Genomic DNA, 12,562 nt, shown 5'->3' on the forward strand with positions numbered 1-12,562 from the left:
ACTATTTCCAAGGGCTGGAGGGACAGGACACAAGGGATGGCTTCAAACTGACAGAGAGTAGGGTTAGGTGGGATATTGGGAAGGAATTCCTGGCTGGGAGGGTGGGGAGGCCCTGGCCCAGGTTGCCCAGAGAAGCTGTGGCTGCCTCTGGATCCCTGGAAGTGTCCAAGGCCAGGTTGGACAGGGCTTGGAGCAACCTGGGCTGGTGGAAGGTGTCCCTGCCCATGGCAGGGGTGGCACTGGATGGGCTCTGAGGTCCCTTCCAACCCAAACTCTTCTGGGATATTGTGATACTTATTGGGTGTCTCAGAAGGGGTTCCTGGGCCCATGGCTGCCCTTCACTGGAAGTGCTGTTTCTCCAAAGAAAGGAAAGGTAGGAAACGTTATTGTTGTTCTCCCTTGACTGAAAAAAAGACTTCAGTCTTCACTCTTTTGTCCAAAGAAGGGCAACAGAGCTGGGGAAGGGTCTGAGGAACATGTCCTGTGAGGAGCAGCTGAGGGAGCTGGGGGGGTTTATCTGGAGAAGAGGAGGCTCAGGGGGGACCTCATTGCTCTCCCCAACTCCCTGACAGGAGGGGGCAGGGAGGGGGGTCGGGCTCTGCTGCCATGTCCAGAGGGAAAGGAGGAGAGGAAATGGCCTCAAACTGTACCAGGGCAGGTTCAGGTTGGAGATCAGAAACACTTTCTCCCTGCAGGAGTGATCAGGCCTTGGAATAAGTGTCCCAGGGAGGTGGTGGAGTCCCTGTGTGTGGGAGTGTCCCAGAGGTGTCTGGATGTGGCCCTTGGGAACATGGATTGGGGGTGATTGTGGTGGTGCTGGGGTGGGACTGGGTGATCCTGGAGGGCTCTCCCAGCCTTGATTCTGTGATTCTGTCACCAGAGTGTGTGATTTAAAATCCTCAGAGGATTCCTCTTGCTTTTGCAGGGCTGCTGCAGGCCAAGGCCCTGGGGCTGCAGGTGTTCCATGGTGGCACAGCACTGAGGGATGGCAGGGTGGTGACGAGTGGTGGCAGAGTGCTCTCCATCACTGCTGTCCGGGAGGACTTGCTGGAAGCCCTGGCAGAAGCCAACAGGGGCGTGGCCACCATCCACTTCCAGGGAGCCACGTACAGGAGGGACGTGGGCCAGCGGGGCCTGCGGCTGCTCCGACAGCCCCTGTATGTAAGCAAAGGCCCTCTGTGGGATGGCCCTTGCAGAAAACGTCCCTGCTGCTGCCAGCACGTCCCTTCCTCCCCACAGGGCCCTGATGTACAAAGAGAGACGTGTGGAAGCCGCAGCCAGGGACGTTCTGTGTCACCTGCCACAAGCATCAGTTGTGAGTGGTACCAGGTCAGGTAAGACTGGGGAGAATATTTGAATTTCCTCAGTATATTGGACGAAACAGCATTTTTTTTCTCCCCAGGAAGTGAGCAGTGCATTTGTGGCATTGAACTTGAGCTGGGGAAGCTGGGCTGGGGTCACCACAAAGAAACAAAACTCTCATTTCTTTCTTGTCACTCCTCTGATGATTAATTAAAAAATACTTGGCTTCCCCTGGAGGTGATCGTGCTTTGTCAAGGTGCAGAACAGAAAAGAATAGAATAGAAATAACAGAATAAATAAACAAATAATAGTTTAAAAAAAAACCTGGAGAAAAGGAGGCTCAGGGGGGACCTTCTGGCTCTGCAACCCCCTCACAGGAGGGGGGAGCCGGGGGGGGTCGGGCTCTGCTGCCAGGGAACAAGGGACAGGAGGAGAGGGAACGGCCTCAGGCTGTGCCAGGGGAGGCTCAGGTGGGACAGGAGGAGGAATTTCCTGCTGGAAAGGGTGGTGAGGCCTTGGCAGGGGCTGCCCAGGGAGGTTTGGAGTGCCCAGCCCTGGAGGTGTCCCAGGAAGGCCTGGCCGTGGCACTCAGTGCTCTGGGCTGGGGGACAAGGTGGGGATGAGGCACAGGGGGGATCCATGGGCTGGGAGGGCTTTTCAGCCCCAGTGATTCTGGGATTCTGTGCTATTTTGCAGTTCTTGTCTTGATGAGGGTCTTGGGTTTTTTTATTTGCCGTGGAAATGACCCTTGGTGTGTTTGTACTTGGCAGGCAGTCGCCCAGAACTGGGAGGCTTTGCTGGTTTCTTTGACTTGAAGACATCTGGTTATGAGGATCCCATCCTGGTGTGTCAAACTAAAGGCCTTGGAGCTAAACTGCAGGTAACTTGTAACTGAGCTGTGGCAAATCTGGTATTACCTCCCAAGGCTTTTAAGTGCCACTGCCAGTCACACCATCTGCACCCTCCTGAGCACCATAAATACACCTGAGCCCACTGCAGTGGGCATCTCAACTTTGGAGATGATCATTTGAGCAAGGCCTGTCACTGAGAATGTGGATATTTTGTGATGAAATTCTAATAAACCAAAAATTTAGGTGAGCACTTGAGGCACTAAGAACCAAAATTTCTGTCCTTTGGCTTTGAGAGACGGGGAGGGTTGAAATGAGAACTGTCAGACTCAGCTCAGCAAACTGTGTGTGCAGAGGGAGCACAGTTACCTCTCCCTGGTAACTGTCAGGGCACTGGGGAAAGGAAGGATGGAGGAAATAAACATTAAAGGGGAATAGAAGCCAAGAGATAAAGAGTTTTAATTACCCAAGAACACGCAGGATAAGTTGAACCAGGGATATATTTATATATTGGATCAGGATAAACTGAGCCAGGGATATATTTATATATTGAATCAGGATAAATTGAGCCAGGGATATCTTTATATGTTGAACCAGAAGGTTTTCAGCCACCAGAAAAGGAGAGACCCGAAGCTCCTTTCACTGGTCAAGCACAGCAGCATCACATGTTTGAAGCTGGTGCTTGTACCTTTAATAACAGGATGATAAACAGGAGACTGCAGAGAATCATCCAGAAGGTCTTTTGCAATCTTACATCCTTGGACACCTCTGAGCATGAAAAATGGATTGGTACAGGCTCTTGTGAGTCTTTGTTCCAACTGCTTGGCAGAGAGACATTCCCAACTGTGTTTCCACAGGCTGTTCCCAAGATTCTTCCTTGGCCAAAAAAAAGTTGGCCAATGGCTTTAGGAATTGTTCCTGGAGCAGTGGGAGGGAGGTGCTGTAATGCACCAAAGGGTGAGTGGTTTCCATAGCACTCCTAAATCCAGCAACCAGGGAGATCAGCCAGGCCTGTAATCCCAGCCCAGCCTTCATTCAGGCTCTGCTCTGTCCCCACTCTGAACTCACTGATGTTGTGTGTCTGCCCCTTGTCCATCTGCCTGTCCGGGGCTTTTCTGCACAGGGAAAACCAGCTTTCCTGAGGGAAATGTTTGTGCTTTGGGAAACACCTTCCAGGGCCTAAAGGGGCTCCAGGAGGGCTGGAGAGGGACTTTGTCCTTGTCCTGCAGGGACAGGACAAGGGGGAATGGCTTCCCACTGCCAGAGGGCAGGGATAGATGGGATATGGGGAAGGAATTGTTGGCTGGGAGGGTGGGGAGGCCCCAGAATGGATTTCCCAAAGGATGCCCCATCCCTGGAAGTGTCCAAGGCCAGGTTGGACAGGGCTTGGAGCAACCTGGGCTGGTGGAAGGTGTCCCTGCCCATGGCAGGGGGTGAAACTGGGTGGGCTTTAAGGCCCTTCCCAACCCACACCATTCCATGATTCCATGATAATATTCCAAAAAGCAAACAAAAAAAACCCCAACCCAAAATGGCAATTTCTGGGTAGCTGGAGCCAGAATTTGAATCAGTGTTTAAGAAACCAAAACAGTTTTTCTCTGCCAGAAGCTGAGCAGTTTTCTCTTGGTTCGAGCCGGGTGATGCACCAGGGCCTCTCCTGCACTTGTGTCCTGCAGTGATTCCTGCCAGAGACAGGAGGGGTTCTGTTTGCCTGGTTGATGTGTGGGTTCTGCCTGTTCCTCCTCCCCACCATGTTTTGCAGATGGCACAAGCCTGCAGGAGACACACCACCCTCGGGCAGGACCTGGTGGCCCTGTGTGTCAATGCCCTGCTGCCCCACGGAGCAGAGCCCCTCTTCTTCCTCAGTTATTTTGCCTGTGGCAAACTTGATGCTGAAGTGACTGAGACAATCCAAGAAGGAATGGCTGAAGCCTGCAGGAGTGCAGGATGTGCTTTCCTGGGTAGGAACACTCCTCTCCTCTGGGATTTGAACACTGAGGTTGAAATTATCACCAGAGAAACGGACTCTGGAGGCAGAGGTAGCACCTGGCACTAGAATTGTTGGGTTCTGTTTGGTGCATAAACAGTTGAGCTTTTGTGCTTAAATTCTTTCTTATTTGTAAAAGGGTCAGCACAGAGGGATGGTTTTCACTATTTGTGCATCTGGACCCCAGTTCTTGCTCCTTTATCCTTGTAAAAAGCAGAACAGAACTGGAGGCTTCACGTTCTTCAAGTGTTAGTGTTCTCATTCCCTCTCTGATACTCAGTCCTAACCAGGAGGTGCCACATAAGTACACGAAATAATAATAAAAAAAATGTTTCTTCCTTCCTGGAGCTTTGTTGGAGTCTTGAGGTGAAGTAAGAAACCAAGAAGGATTTTTAAAATATATCTGAAAGTGCTTCTTTGGCTGTGTGTCCTGTGGCTCTCCTGGATATCCTGGTGCTTTAGGAGATGCCAGGAATTTAAAATGGTCTTAAAATAATGGCCTTAAGCTGAAGGAGGGCAGGGTTACACGGGATTTTAGAAAGGAATTCTTCCTGTGAGGGTGGTAAGGGACTGGAATGGAATTCCCAGAGAAGCTGTGGCTGCCCCTGGATCCCTGGAAGTGCCCAAGGCCAGGTTGGACGGGGCTTGGAGCACCCTGGGCTGGTGGAAGGTGTCCCTGCCCATGGCAGGGGTGGCACTGGGTGGACTTTGAGGTCCCTCCCAACCCAACCCCTCCCGTGGTTCTCTGGCCATGACACGAACACCCCGTGTTCCCGGTGCTGACCCCTCTCTCCCGCAGGGCAGGCGCTGTCCCAGCTCCCGGGCGCGTGTTCCGCGGGGGACTCGGACCTGGCCGGCTTCGTGGTGGGTGCGGTGGAGCGAGGGCAGGTGCCCCTGGGGCTGCAGAGAGCCGAGGAGGGGGATGTGCTCCTGGGACTGGGCTGCCCCGGCATCCACGGCCGCGGCTTCGGCGCCGTCCGGAAGGTTCTGCTCGTGTCCTCCCTGCGCTGCTCGTCCCCCGCCCCTGGCACCTGCGGGGACACCACGCTGGGTACGACTGCTTGGGGCACTGCCATGGCCAGGGGCTGCCAGGGGGGGTGACAGCAGGGGGGCTAATGTGTGCTTGGGGTTGGCACGGGGGCTTGTGTCCAGGTTTGGAAGAGCGGCCAGCACTTCCTCCTACTTCCCAGCTTTGCCTCAAGGAGTGGGAGAGAACCTGTTCAGAGGAGCACTTCCAAAAATAACCTTGTGACCTTTTGCATAAATTGATTGAGTTCAGCCTGGAGAAGAGAAGCCTCTGAGGAGACCTTAGAGCCCCTTCCAGTGCCTAAAGGGGATTATGAAAAGGAGGGAGAGGGACTATTTGTATGGCCAGAGAGTGACAGCATGAGGGGGAATGGTTTCAAACTGCCAGAGGACAGGGTGAGATGGGACATTGGGAAGGAATTCCTGGCTGGGAGGGTGGGGAGGCCCTGGCCCAGGTTGCCCAGAGAAGCTGTGGCTGCCCCTGGATCCCTGGAAGTGTCCAAGGCCAGGTTGGACGGGGCTTGGAGCAACCTGGGCTGGTGGAAGGTGTCCCTGCCCATGGCAGGGGGTGGCACTGGATGGGCTTTGAGGTCCCTCCCAACCCAAACCATTCTATGACTTTATGATTCCAACCAGCTGCAGATTTCAAACCAGGGGGCTGAGCTGACCCTGTTGTCTGCAGGAGAGGCCCTGCTGAGCCCAGGCAGGCTGTACAGCCCAGCCCTGCTGCCCGTGCTGCGCTCGGGCCACGTGAAGGCCTTTGCCCCCATCGCTGAGGAGGGGCTGCTGGGGGGCATCTCCAGGGTCCTGCCGGAGCACGTCAGCGCCGTGCTGGGTGAGTATCAGAGCTCACTGTGCCTGCTGGGCAGGACAAGGACTTGACTCTTCAGCTTCAGCTGTAAAGACACTCAGAAACGTCTCTGTCTGAAGAGCTGGGCTGGAATGACCCCAAGTCAGTGCTTTTCCAAAGGTCCCACCAAATCCACTCCTGTTTCAAGTGGCATCAGCTCGTGAGCACCACCCTTGTTGGAGAAGGGACATTTCAGAGGAGTTTGAAGGCAGCACATCTCTAGGACAAGGGGTGTTGGAGAAGATGGTGTGTTCCACAGGGCACCTCCACACTGAACCTTGTGACCAAACAGTGAGGCTTGTTGGGGGCAGTCATTTGCACTGTTTGCTCCACGGTGCCTGTGCACACACACGCTTAGTGCAGCTTTTTGGGAGGCAGCAGCTTCCCCACAGCAGCATCTGACATCCCTAAGTAAGGCAGAACTTCTTCTGTTGAAGCCAAAATTGGGCAAAGTATTCAATAGTTCAAAATAGTAAAGAAAACCATGTGAGTCCAAAACCACTGTGGGGATGGGGAGGGGGAGGGGGGGTGTCTGTGGGTCTGACTGGATTTCTCTAGAATGAAGTTAGGGAGAATTTTCAAGGCCAGGTTGGACGGGGCTTGGAGCAAGCTGGGCTAGTGGAAGGTGTCCCTCCCCATGGCAGGGAGTGGGATGGATGGGCTTTAAGGTCCCTCCCAACCCAAACCATTCAGGTTGGACATCAGAAGGAATTTTTCCATGGAAGGGGTGGTGAGGCCTTGGCAGGGGCTGCCCAGGGAGGTTTGGAGTGCCCAGCCCTGGAGGTGTCCCAGGAAGGCCTGGCCGTGGCACTCAGTGCCCTGGGCTGGGGACAAGGTGGGGATGGGGCACAGGATGGGCTGGGAGGGCTTTTCCAGCCTCAGGGATCCTGGGACTCTGTTATAGCAAGAATTAGTCTCTCAGCTCTTGCAACACCCCACTGTCCTGGCAGCTAATGAATAATAACTCCTGGCAGATGTTTGTGCTGATGACACACAAATGTCAATCGTTTTCAGACGCTCTCAGCTGGAAGATCCCTGAAATCTTCTGCTGGCTTTACAAGGAGGGGAACCTCTCTGCAGAGGAGATGGCCCAGACCTTTCCCTGTGGGCTCGGGGCGGTGCTGGTGGTGCAGCAGGACCTGGCCCAGCACGTCCTGGGGGCCATCCGGCGGCGGGAGGAAGCCTGGCTCATCGGGAAGGTGGTTGCCCCGTGTCACACAGGTCAGCAGGCTCCTCGTGGGAAGCAAAGCCCCAGAAGTGACCCAGAGCGTGGTTTGCTCTCCCTTCAGTGGGGTTTGCACTTAGGGATGTGTTGTTTGGTTTTAAAGTGGAGACAGGGTGAGTTGTTTTGGAGGGTGATTCTGGGAAGTGCTGAGCGTGTCCTGGGAGCCATCAGGTGCCCACAGCTCTGGAGGCCCTGAGACTCCCCGTTGCAAAAGTTGTGTGGTTCACATCTTTTCCCCCTTGTTTCACCAGCCTGGAGGCTCTTTGACACCTCCACATCCACATTCCCTTATCAAACAGTGAGGAGTGAATGTTGCTTCAGAGTGACAGTACCTGGATAACCTGTTACCCAGGTACCTTCTGGAGGCTCCAGTAAATCCCTCAAATATCAGCTGGTGTTTTACCACAATCCTGGTAATCAGCTCACCTCCTTCCCAGCCCACACAGGTCCATGTAAAGGCTGAGGATCTGTGCATCTGATGAGCTGTGGATGGTCTGTGTGATGGTAGGGCTGAAGGTGTGTCCATTGACTGACATCCAGCCAAAATCCCTCTGGAAACCAAACACTTTGGGCAACCAAAATGTCACCTCAGCTCCATCAACACGGGTTTTAGTGAGGAAGATGGGAATAACAGATGGGGCTAAGCCTTGAGAAGGCCAGGCCATCCCCAGGCCCTTTGAACACCTCTGGGAGTGAGTAACACAAAAGGGATCAGCACAACCCCTGTGAGCTGGGCTGGTCAAGCAGTGAGTGCCTTTGTAGTCCCACCAGTGCCAGCAGAAACTCGTTGCTGATGCACCTTCTTGTCATTGAAACTTATTGTTAATAAACCACATTCAAGTTTATAAGTTCAACAGGGTCAGTTCAGAGGGCAAAGTCACATCTAACACTTTCCTCCTGTCTTTGGGGGAGGTTCCCACATCCAAGTGGAGAACCTGGTGGAGGCCCTGCAGCAGAGCAGCCCCCAGGGCCTGCTGGGTGACCCCACCATGGAGCCTCGGCACCAGCCCAGGAGGAGAAAGGTGAAGGTGGCAGTTCTCGTCTCTGGAACAGGTGAGCTTCCACTGTCCTGGCACAGGGAAATGTCCTGGCACAGGGAAATGTCCTGGCACAGGAGAGCTTGGGCTCAGCCCTGACCCAAGTGCATCCACCTTGACTTTCCTTCAGGAGAGTCTACAGACCTTCTGAAGCCAGGCTTGCACTTTGACCAGAGCACAGGAGGTGTGTTGTGCTGCTTAAAGGAGCTGTGTCAGGGCTCCAGTTCCTTTGTGCTGTTTGGACAGTTGTGAAAAACCAGATTTTTGTTGGATGAGCAGGGCTGGGAGCTCGTCCCAGTGCCTGGGGGCTCATGTGTGTCCCCCTGTTTGCTCTGTGTGTCTGAGGCACGACCCTCCCCGCGCTCATCGCTTACACCAGGGAGCCAGGCAGCTGTGCCCAGGTCGTCCTTGTCATCTCCAACAAGTCTGGTGTGGAAGAACTCCGGAATGCAGCCCGGGCTGGAATTCCCACCAGGGTAAAGACACCCGTTTCCTTTCCTTTTTCTCCCCACTCCCGACCCCGGAGCAGTTCAGGGAGTGCCTGTGAGCAGTCAGGGGGCACTGCTGGGGAGAACTTTCCCCGTGGGTCAGAGCATGGAGACACAGCTGGCAGAGCTGGAAGGAGAGGCAGGGCTGGGAGTCCTCACAGGGGCCTGGGAGTCCTCACAGGGGCCTGGGAGTCCTCACAGGGGGCTGGGAGTCCTCACAGGGGGCTGGGAGTCCTTCCCAGCTCGTCAGGGAGGGGTACAGCCCAGAGTTAGGAAGGGATTTAAACTGCTGGTTTGGGTCTGAGATTGCAGCCCATGAGCTTCAACCTTTGGCGGAAATCAGTGAGACTTCAGGTTCTGCAAAACACATGAACACGTTTCCCCTGGGCTTATCCCTTCTCAGAATCATAAAATCACAGACTGGTCTGGGTTGGGAGGGACCTTAAAAATCATCCAGTGCCACCCCTGCCATGGGCAGGGACACCTTCCACCAGCCCAGGTTGCTCCAAGCCCCATCCAACCTGGCCTTGGACACTTCCAGGGATCCAGGGGCAGCCACAGCTTCTCTGGCCAACCTGTGCCAGGGCCTCCCCACCCTCCCAGCCAGGAATTCTTTCCCAATATCCCATCTAACCCTGCCCTCTGGCAGTTTGAAGCCATTCCCCTTGTCCTGTCCCTCCATCCCTTGTTCAAAGTCCATCCAAGTCCCTCTCCAGGTCTCTTCAGACACTGGAAGGGGCTCTGCGTTCTCCCCGGAGCCTTCCCTTCTCCAGGATGAAAACCTGTGTCTCATGTTGTGCTGAATAATCCCACAATCATCAAGGCTGGGAGAGCCCTCCAGGATCATCCAGTGCCACCCCAGCACCACCACAATCACCCCCAATCCCTGTCCCCAAGGGCCACATCCAGACACCTCTGGGACACTCCCAGACACAGGGACTCCACCACCTCCCTGGGACACTTATTCCAAGGCCTGACCACTCCTGCAGGGAAAAACTGTTTCTAATCTCCAACCTGAGCCTCCCCTGGGGCAATTTTAGGCCATTTCCTCTCCTCCTTTCCCTTGGGACATGAAAGAGTCTGACCCCCACCTCACTCCAACCTCCTTTTAAATCATGGAGTGCCCTGGAATGAATCCAGTTTGTTCCTCTTTGCTGCCCAGGTGGTTGCCCTCAACCCCCCCCAGCTGTTCCCATGAATGGTTTTGCTGTTGGAATGTTCCAGGTGATTGACCACAAGCTGTACGGGAGTCGCTCGGAGTTCGACAGCACGATCGACCGAGTGCTGGGGGAGTTTGCTGTGGAGCTGGTCTGTCTGTCAGGGTTTATGAGGGTTTTGTCCAGCCCTTTCCTCCGAAAATGGAAAGGTAAGAAATGTTAAGTGTAGAAGGGAACCCATACAGGGATGGTGGGTCTCACCGGGACTCCCCTGCTGGAGTTCTGTCCTTTGGTTAATCCTCAGCCTGGCTGGCACTGAGGGCATTCCAGCAGGGGGGCTGCCCTGTGCTTCCAGTCCTTCTGCCAGTGGGATGCTGGCTGTGGATTGGCACAGAAACCCCTTGTGCTGCACCAGGAGTGACAGGGGGCAGAGGCAGGGCACAGACTGGCTCTGCTGCCTCCCCTGGGAAGGGCTTTGATCCCACCCTTTGCCAAGGAGCTCTGCTGGGGGGTCCTGCTGAACTCACTCCCTGCAGTTTCCTGTTAGAAAAAATGGGAGAGAGACTGATTTCTCCTGGAAGAGCAGAATTCCCTCAGACCAGGCCAGAGGTGCTCAGAGCTGTTTGGAACCACTGATCTCATCTCACTTATATTTTTTTAAGGAAATTCAGTTCAAATTATCATTTCTTCTCTTTTTTTTTTTTTTTTAACTCCTCTCTAATGTCCAGGGAAAATTTTGAATGCTTCTCCCTCACTTTTTCCACTCATCAAGGATGGAAATGCCCCTCAGGAGCCCCCACAAAGTGGATTCAAGGTCACAGGCTGCACTGTGCATTTTGTCCTGGTGAGTGTCTTTAGGAAAAGGAACTGGCTTTTTTCTTTCCTTTCTGAAGGCAGAGGCAGGCAGAGGGAACAGGGAGGTGTGGGAACCTTGGGGTTGTTACCAGTAAAAGGCGTGGGGTTGTGTTGTATTTGGGGGTTCTAAAAGTCCCCTTTTCTTCCTTTGTATTTTGGGGTGATTTTTGCAGTTTCTCCCACTCTCAGCACTGGCCTGGAGCCTGCCATCCCTGATGTCCCCCTTGGGCAGGGGGCACCTCTCCAGCCTTCCATCCCTCCCTGATGTCCCTCCCTGATGTCCCCCGGGGTCACAGGGGTGTCCCTTGGGCAGGTGGTCCCTCTCCAGTTGCACTCGGAGCCTCCTGCCCACGACCACCCGCGTGCCCACCGAGGTCTCTGCCCCGTCAGCATCACCCAGAACCTCCCCGAGCCCGCTCAGCACCCCCCCTAAGCCCCCACCTGTCCCATTCCAGGAGGACTCCGGCCCCAGGGCCGTGATCCACCGGGAGCCCATCCCCGTGCGGGCGGAGGACACGGAGCAGGCGCTGGCGGAGCGGGTGAAGGAGGCCGAGTGCCGCGCCTTCCCCGTGGCCCTGCAGCTCGTGGCCAGCGGGGCCGTGAGCCTGGGAGCCGATGGAAGAACCTCCTGGAAGCAGGAGAGCCAAAGTCTGGGGCTGCACGGGGAGAAGGGAGACTGCACATCCTCCCTCGTGGCTCCGGAGCCTCCGGAACACGGTGGGGAGTAGGCGGGTAACGAGGGGCTCGTTTGTGCTCACCTTCCCTCCCCCTCCTCCTCCCTGCTCCTCTCTGATGTGCCCGTGGCTCAGGTTTCCACTCCCAGCCTTTTCCCTCAGCTCACAGCCTGAACCATTCCATGATTCTCGGTGTGTCTGCCAGAATTGTGACCTTCGTGCAACAAATCAGGAAGAAAGCCAGAAAAGCCAAAACAGAAATGAAGTAGCCAGAGATGAATTTTCCAGAGGAGGGATCAACAAGAGCCATTTGATGCAGTGGGAAAAATCTATTCCTGTTCTGTGGTGTGTCCTGGAAGGGCCCTGCTGTGTCCGTGCTCTTGGGCTCTGTGGGAGCAGCATCAGCTCCAGTTCCAAAGGCTGAATTTTTCCCTTTTTTTATTCTGTGTGGGGGCTTTACTGTGGCACGTGGGGTTTGATACTCAGGGAGGGGAGGAGTTCAGTTCCCTCCTGTGAACTGCCATTCCTGGACAGAGATCTGGATCTGTCCCTTGCACTGCAACGACGGGAGCAAGGAAGGTGCATTTTTCAGGAGCTGGGAGAAAGGGGAAGAGCTGCACCCAGGCAAGGTTATGGAATATTTGGTATAGAAAACTTCTGTGATCAAAGCACTGCTTGGTTTGTGTTTGGTCTGTTGTAACTGTGGAGTAGCTTCCTGCTGTACTTCATTGGAATTGCATGGCTGTTCCCAAGCAACAAATAAAGTGTTAAAAGAGAAGAGGGTGCTGGGTGTGCTCTGCTGGGTCTCCAGCTGATCCCATGGTCGGAACAGCTCGGATTTCTCTGTGTTCCTCCCTCCCCTCTGGGGTTGGGTCTGGGGAGAGTTTACTTACCAGGTTGTTCTTTTTCCAGAGGGGAAAGTGAACAAAGGTCCAACTCACTGGGAAATTCCTTTTTAGGCATTTGTAGAAATACAGAGAGGTCAGAGGGGCTTTGGACAAGGGATGGAGTGACAAGACAAGGGGAATGGCTTCCCAGTGCCAGAGGGCAGGGATAGATGGGATATTAGGAAGGAATTCCTGGCTGGAGGGTGGGGAGGCCCTGGCCCAGGTT

General features: G+C 54.6%; 1 protein-coding gene across 1 annotated transcript in view; it reads left to right on the forward strand.

Annotated features, from left to right (window-relative positions):
* Nucleotides 1-12,201, forward strand: part of LOC127472648 (trifunctional purine biosynthetic protein adenosine-3-like) — a 28,812-nt gene extending 16,611 nt beyond the window's left edge. Inside the window, exons 12-24 of the mRNA XM_051791191.1 lie at nucleotides 926-1,157; nucleotides 1,240-1,334; nucleotides 2,073-2,182; nucleotides 3,913-4,111; nucleotides 4,937-5,188; nucleotides 5,846-5,998; nucleotides 7,028-7,234; nucleotides 8,151-8,291; nucleotides 8,406-8,459; nucleotides 8,621-8,751; nucleotides 9,988-10,129; nucleotides 10,649-10,764; nucleotides 11,231-12,201. Of these exons, the coding sequence (XP_051647151.1) occupies nucleotides 926-1,157; nucleotides 1,240-1,334; nucleotides 2,073-2,182; nucleotides 3,913-4,111; nucleotides 4,937-5,188; nucleotides 5,846-5,998; nucleotides 7,028-7,234; nucleotides 8,151-8,291; nucleotides 8,406-8,459; nucleotides 8,621-8,751; nucleotides 9,988-10,129; nucleotides 10,649-10,764; nucleotides 11,231-11,503 (2,105 nt within the window). The 3' untranslated portion in view covers nucleotides 11,504-12,201. The remainder of the gene's footprint in view (nucleotides 1-925; nucleotides 1,158-1,239; nucleotides 1,335-2,072; nucleotides 2,183-3,912; nucleotides 4,112-4,936; nucleotides 5,189-5,845; nucleotides 5,999-7,027; nucleotides 7,235-8,150; nucleotides 8,292-8,405; nucleotides 8,460-8,620; nucleotides 8,752-9,987; nucleotides 10,130-10,648; nucleotides 10,765-11,230) is intronic.
* Nucleotides 12,202-12,562: the final 361 nt, after the last annotated feature.

The sequence above is a fragment of the Manacus candei genome, unplaced genomic scaffold (genome assembly GCF_025592945.1).
Source record: "Manacus candei isolate 608988 ecotype Guabito, Panama unplaced genomic scaffold, ASM2559294v1 h1tg000031l, whole genome shotgun sequence".
Lineage (NCBI taxonomy): Eukaryota > Metazoa > Chordata > Aves > Passeriformes > Pipridae > Manacus > Manacus candei.